Source organism: Salvelinus namaycush, unplaced genomic scaffold (assembly GCF_016432855.1).
Source record: "Salvelinus namaycush isolate Seneca unplaced genomic scaffold, SaNama_1.0 Scaffold89, whole genome shotgun sequence".
Taxonomy (NCBI): domain Eukaryota; kingdom Metazoa; phylum Chordata; class Actinopteri; order Salmoniformes; family Salmonidae; genus Salvelinus; species Salvelinus namaycush.
The window spans coordinates 351,575-358,357 of NW_024061630.1; the positions used below are offsets into that span (position 1 = coordinate 351,575).

The 6,783-nt window shown below is 50.7% G+C and overlaps 1 protein-coding gene across 1 annotated transcript in view; it reads left to right on the top strand.

Moving 5' to 3' along the window:
- Positions 1–6,097, top strand: part of LOC120043295 (protein APCDD1) — a 12,441-nt gene extending 6,344 nt beyond the window's left edge. Inside the window, exon 5 of the mRNA XM_038987918.1 lies at positions 5,904–6,097. Coding sequence (XP_038843846.1) covers positions 5,904–6,097 — 194 coding nt within the window. The remainder of the gene's footprint in view (positions 1–5,903) is intronic.
- Positions 6,098–6,783: the final 686 nt, after the last annotated feature.

Here is a 6,783-nt window from a genome sequence, read left to right on the forward strand (position 1 = left end):
TGCTTACATGCAAAAATTAAAGCAGGAAGCATCAGTGTCTAGATCAATAAAAAAGTGGTCAGATGACGCAGATGCTAAACTACAGGACTGTTTTGCTAGTGCAGACAGGAATATGTTCCGGGATTCCTCCGATGGCATTGAGGAGTACACCACCTCAGTCACTGGCTTCATCAATAAGTGCATCGATGAGGTTGTCCCCACAGTGACCGTACGTACATACCCAAGGAGCCAAGGATTACAGGCAACATTCGCACTGAGCTAAAGGGTAGAGCTGCCGATTTCAAGGAGCGGGACTCTAACCCGGAAGCGTATAAGAAATCCCGCTATGCCCTCCGACGAACCATCAAACAGGCAAAGGCAACTAAGATCGAATCGTACTACACCGGCTCTGACGTTCGTCGGATGTGGTAGGGCTTGCAAACCATTACAGACTACAAAGGGAAGCAGAGCCGAGAGCTGCCCAGTGACAGAAGCCTACCAAATGAGCTAAACTACTTCTATGTTCATCCGCCACGCTGATCCTCAACACAGGGGCCCCTCAGGGGTGCGTGCTCAGTCCCCTTCTGTACTCCCTGTTCACTCACAACTGCACGGCCAGGCACGACTCCAACACCATCATTAAGTTTGCCGATGGCCAAGCTTCCTGCCATCCAGGACCTCTATACCAGGCGGTGTCAGAGGAAGGCCCTACAAATTGTCAAAGACTCCAGCCACCCTAGTCATGGAATGTTCTCTCTGCTACCACATGACGGGCCGCCCCCTACCACATGGAGAGCGGTACCGGAGCGTCAAGTCTAGGTCCAAGAGGCTTCTAAACAGCTTCTACCCCCAAACAATAAGACTCCTGAACACCTAATCAAATGGCTACCCAGACTATTTGCATTGCCCCCCCCCCCCCCCCCCCCCCCATCTTTTACACCGCTGCTACTCTCTGTTGTTATCATCCTTGCGTATTCACTTTAATAACTCTACCTACATGTACATATTACCTCAACTACCCGGTGCCCCCGCACAATGACTCTGTACCAGTACCACCCTGTATATAGTTTCGCTATTGTTATTTTACTGCTGATCTTTAATTACCTCAATCAAATTGATTGATAAAGCCCTTCTTACATCAGCTGATGTCACAGCTGATGTCACAAAGTTCTGTACAGAAACTCAGCCTAACACCCCAAACAGGAAGCAATGCAGGTGTAGAAGCACGGTGGCTAGGAAATTATATCAAATGTTCATAGATGACCAGCAGGGTCAAATAATAATAATCACAGTGGTTTCGAGGGTGCAACAGGTCAGCACCTCAGGAGTAAATGTCAGTTGGCTTTTCATAGCCGATCATTCAGAGTATCTCTACCGCTCCTGCTGTCTCTAGAGAGTTGAAAACAGCAGGTCTGGGAAAGGTAGCATGTCCGGTGAACAGGTCAGGGTCCCATAGCTGCAGGCAGAACAGTTGAAACTGGAGCAGCAGCACGGCCAGGTGGACTGGGGACAGCAAGGAGTCATCAGGCCAGGTAGTCCTGAGGCATGGTCCTAGGGCTCAGGTCCTCCGAGAGAGAAAAAGAAAGAAAGAAAGAAAGAAAGAAAGAAAGAAAGAAAGAAAGAAAGAAAGAAAGAAAGAAAGAAAGAGAGAGAGAAAGAGAGAGAGAGAAAGAGAGAGAGAATTAGAGAGGGCATACTTAAATTCACACAGGACACCGGATAAGACAGGAGAAATACTCCAGATATAACAGACTGACCCTAGCCCCCCAACACATAAACTACTGCAGCATAAATACTGGAGGCTGAGACAGGAGGGGTCGGGAGACACTGTGGCCCCGTCCGACGATACCCCCGGACAGGGCCAAACAGGCAGGATATAACCCCACCCACTTTGCCAAAGCACAGCCCCCACACCACTAGAGGGATATCTTCAACCATCAACCTACCATCCTGAGACAAGGCCAAGTATAGCCCACAAAGATCTCCACCACGGCACAACCCAAGGGGGGGCGCCAACCCAGACAGGGAGATCACATCAGTGACTCAACCCACTCAAGTGACGCACCCCTCCTAGGGACGGCATGCAAGAGCACCATTAAGCCAGTGACTCAGCCCCTGTAATAGGCTTAGAGGCAGAGAATCCCAGTGGTGAGAGGGGAACCGGCCAGGCAGAGACAGCAAGGGCGGTTCGTTGCTCCAGTGACTTTCCGTTCACCTTCCCACTCCTGGGCAACTGTACAACTTGTTGCCTTTATTTCTTATTCTTATCCCTATTTTTTTAAACTGCATTGTTGGTCAGTGGCTCATAAGTAAGCATTCACTGTAAGGTCTACACCTGTTGTATTCGGCGCATGTGACTAATACAATTTGATTTGATTTGATTCTCATATAATTGAACATGTCAAATCAACTACACAAAGTCAAAGCTGTAGCCTACGTTACAAGTTAACGGTTGAAAAATCATTGATCTCAGTTCAGACACGATCACCTCAAAGCGTTTCAGAGGAATTGATTGAAATACCATAGGGCCATCTATCACATCTCCTGCTCTTCCTTTTCTCCCATCAGACTTCACTGGCCGTGGCTGGTCAGATTTCATAGAGCTACTGTTAGCCATGGCTAGTCAGACTTCATAGAGCTACTGTTAGCCGTGGCTGGTCAGACTTCATAGAGCTAATGTTAGCCGTGGCTGGTCAGACTTCATAGAGCTACTGTTAGCCATGGCTAGTCAGACTTCATAGAGCTACTGTTAGCCATGGCTAGTCAGACTTCATAGAGCTACTGTTAGCCGTGGCTGGTCAGACTTCATAGAGCTACTGTTAGCCATGGCTAGTCAGACTTCATAGAGCTACTGTTAGCCGTGGCTAGTCAGACTTCATAGAGCTACTGTTAGCCATGGCTAGTCAGACTTCATAGAGCTACTGTTAGCCATGGCTAGTCAGACTTCATAGAGCTACTGTTAGCCGTGGCTGGTCAGACTTCATAGAGCTACTGTTAGCCATGGCTAGTCAGACTTCATAGAGCTACTGTTAGCCATGGCTAGTCAGACTTCATAGAGCTACTGTTAGCCGTTGCTGGTCAGATTTCATAGATCTACTGTTAGTCATGGCTGGTCAGACTTCATAGAGCTACTGTTAGCCATGGCTGGTCAGACTTCATAGAGCTACTGTTAGCCATGGCTAGTCAGACTTCATAGATCTACTGTTAGCCATGGCTGGTCAGACTTCATAGAGCTACTGTTAGCCGTGGCTAGTCAGACTTCATAGAGCTACTGTTAGCCATGGCTAGTCAGACTTCATAGAGCTACTGTTAGCCGTGGCTAGTCAGACTTCATAGAGCTACTGTTAGCCGTGGCTAGTCAGACTTCATAGAGCTACTGTTAGCCGTGGCTAGTCAGACTTCATAGAGCTACTGTTAGCCATGGCTAGTCAGACTTCATAGAGCTACTGTTAGCCGTTGCTGGTCAGATTTCATAGATCTACTGTTAGTCATGGCTGGTCAGATTTCATAGAGCTACTGTTAGTCGTGGCTGATCAGACTTCATAGAGCTACTGTTAGCCGTGGCTAGTCAGACTTCATAGATCTACTGTTAGTCATGGCTGGTCAGATTTCATAGAGCTACTGTTAGTCGTGGCTGATCAGACTTCATAGAGCTACTGTTAGCCATGGCTAGTCAGACTTCATAGATCTACTGTTAGCCGTGGCTGATCAGACTTCATAGAGCTACTGTTAGCCGTGGCTAGTCAGACTTCATAGAGCTACTGTTAGCCATGGCTAGTCAGACTTCATAGAGCTACTGTTAGCCGTGGCTGGTCAGACTTCATAGAGCTACTGTTAGCCGTGGCTAGTCAGACTTCATAGAGCTAATGTTAGCCATGGCTGGTCCATAGAGGAGACAGACACAGTGCTACTTCATATAACTGTTATTAACAACTGACCCAGGGCTGGTTAACAGGCTCTTTGTCTCTAGCAACATGAGGTTGACTTCAGTAATCTGACCTGGTTATAAGGTCTCACTCTACACCGACAGAGCCACCCTACCCCTGTTAGACCCCTCTCTACCCCGACAGAGCCACCCTACCCCTGTTAGACCCCTCTCTACCCCGACAGAGCCACCCTACCCCTGTTAGACCCCTCTCTACCCCGACAGAGCCACCCTACCCCTGTTAGACCCCTCTCTACCCCGACAGAGCCACCCTACCCCCGTTAGACCCCTCTCTACCCCGACAGAGCCACCCTACCCCCGTTAGACCCCTCTCTACCCCGACAGAGCCACCCTACCCCTGTTAGACCCCTCTCTACCCCGACAGAGCCACCCTACCCCTGTTAGACCTCTCTCTACCCCGACAGAGCCACCCTACCCCTGTTAGACCTCTCTCTACCCTGACAGAGCCACCCTACCCCTGTTAGACCTCTCTCTACCCCGACAGAGCCACCCTACCCCTGTTAGACCTCTCTCTACCCCGACAGAGCCACCCTACCCCTGTTAGACCTCTCTCTACCCTGACAGAGCCACCCTACCCCTGTTAGACCTCTCTCTACCCCGACAGAGCCACCCTACCCCTGTTAGACCTCTCTCTATCCCGACAGAGCCACCCTACCCCTGTTAGACCTCTCTCTACCCTGACAGAGCCACCCTACCCCAACAGAGCCACCCTACCCCTGTTAGACCTCTCTCTACCCTGACAGAGCCACCCTACCCCTGTTAGACCTCTCTCTACCCTGACAGAGCCATCCTACCCACTGACAGAGCCACCCTACCCCTGTTAGAACTCTCTCTACCCCGACAGAGCCACCCTACCCCAACAGAGCCACCCTACCCCTGTTAGACCTCTCTCTACCCTGACAGAGCCACCCTACCCCTGTTAGACCTCTCTCTACCCTGACAGAGCCACCCTACCCCTGTTAGACCTCTCTCTATCCCGACAGAGCCAGCCTACTCCTGTTAGACCTCTCTCTTCTCTCTGTCACAGTTTGTGTTTTATTTTGAGTGTGTTTCCTTCGGTTACCACTAGAGGGCACCCTTACCTTGTTTCTAGTTTCCAGGTTACCCTGATTGTTTCTTATTGGTTTCACCTGTGTTTGATTGCCCTCTCTGTTCACCTGGTTGCCTGGCTATTTAGGTTCCTCTGTTGGCCTGGATCCTTGCTTAGGTCTTATGTTTTGTTTAGTGCACTCTTGTGCTGTTGCCTTGTTTCTGTCAAGACTTTAAGTAAAGATCTGGATTGACCCCTACCTCTGCTTGCTGTGTTTCTCTGCGACTGGGTTCGAGTTCGTACAAGCATCATTGTAACAGTAGACCTAAGCCAACAATGGACCCAGCAGAGATTTCTCAGTCGGCCGACGAACATAACAAACTCCACCATTTACAGTTGGTTCTCGCCCACCGTGGAACTGTGATTGGCCACCATGAGGCGCGGCTGCAGACATCGTCTGATGATTTAAGAACTTTTGTGTCCGCTCTGCAGACAGGACAGGCGGGAGCAACAGCTGCTGCACCTGTGGCTGTTCCTAATCCTCCACTCCCTACCAGCTCAGCGACTTCCTCCCTTCGGGAGCCTCCTCTCCCGGCACCGGAGCGCTATTAGGGGCATCCTGGGAGGTGCCGTGGGTTCCTGCTCCAATGCTCTCTGGTCTTCGAGCTGCAGGCATCAACGTTTCCCACCGAGTGTTCCAGAGTTGCATACGTCATCTCTTTGATCTCAGGACGGGCTCTGGCCTGGGCCACGGCCATATGAGAGCAGCAATCAGACATCTGTTTTAATTGGCAAAGCTTCACCCAGGAGATGTGGAGGGTTTTTGATCACCCCATCAGTGGCAGGAACGCTGCTCAAAGACTCATTGTGCTTCAGCAGGGTAGCCGGACCGTAGCGGATTACGACATTGACTTTTGGACACTCTCCGCTGAGAGTGGTTGGATACAGAGGCAGTTCGCTCAGCCTTTCTGAACGGACTCAGCAAGGTTCTCAAGGATCAACTAGCTTCCCGGGACAACCCTGACACTCTGGGTAAGCTCATCATTCTGGCCGTCCGGATTGACAACCGGCTTCGGGAACGTCGTCGTGAGAGGATGGAGGGGTTCCAAGTTGTCTCCAGTGTTTCGGGTCCCACTGAGTGAGTCGATTCTTTGGTTTTTCCACTGCCTTATGCTGCTTCTGCTTGTTCTGTACCCCGTCAGACTTCTCAATTCGGCTCTGGTTCCCATTCATATCCTTCAGAGGAGCCGATACAATTGGGACGCACAAGACTTTCCGCTCTGGAGAGAAGGCGCAGGATTAACGAGCAACATTGTCTTTACCGTGGACAGTCTGGACACCTCCATGCCTCCTGTCCCGAGCTGACGGGAAACGGGATGACTTGTCAGTAGACGGGAGAATACTGGCGAGTCAGATAGTCTACAGCTGCCGACACGGTACGCACCTTGCTTCCAGCCAACCTGCAGCGGGTCAATGGGCAGTTGGACATTCCTGCTTTCATAGACTCTGGGGCTACCGGCTGTTTTCTGGATTGCACATTAGCTCGCCAACAGAGGCTGCTTCTCACTAAGCTGGACATTCCGTTGTCGTCCACGGCGCTGGAGGGTCAACCCCTAGGGTCTGTGAAACAACTCATCATGCCTATTCAGCTACGAGTTATGGATTACCACGTGGAGCTTATCCAGTTACATCTGGTGGACTCTCCTGAGCTTCTCCTGGTTCTTGGACATCCGTGGCTTTCTATCCATAATCCTCAAATTGACTGGCCCTCGGGAAGGGTTCTGGGATGGAATCGTTCATGCCAACTCACCTGCCAGCAACTCTCTCC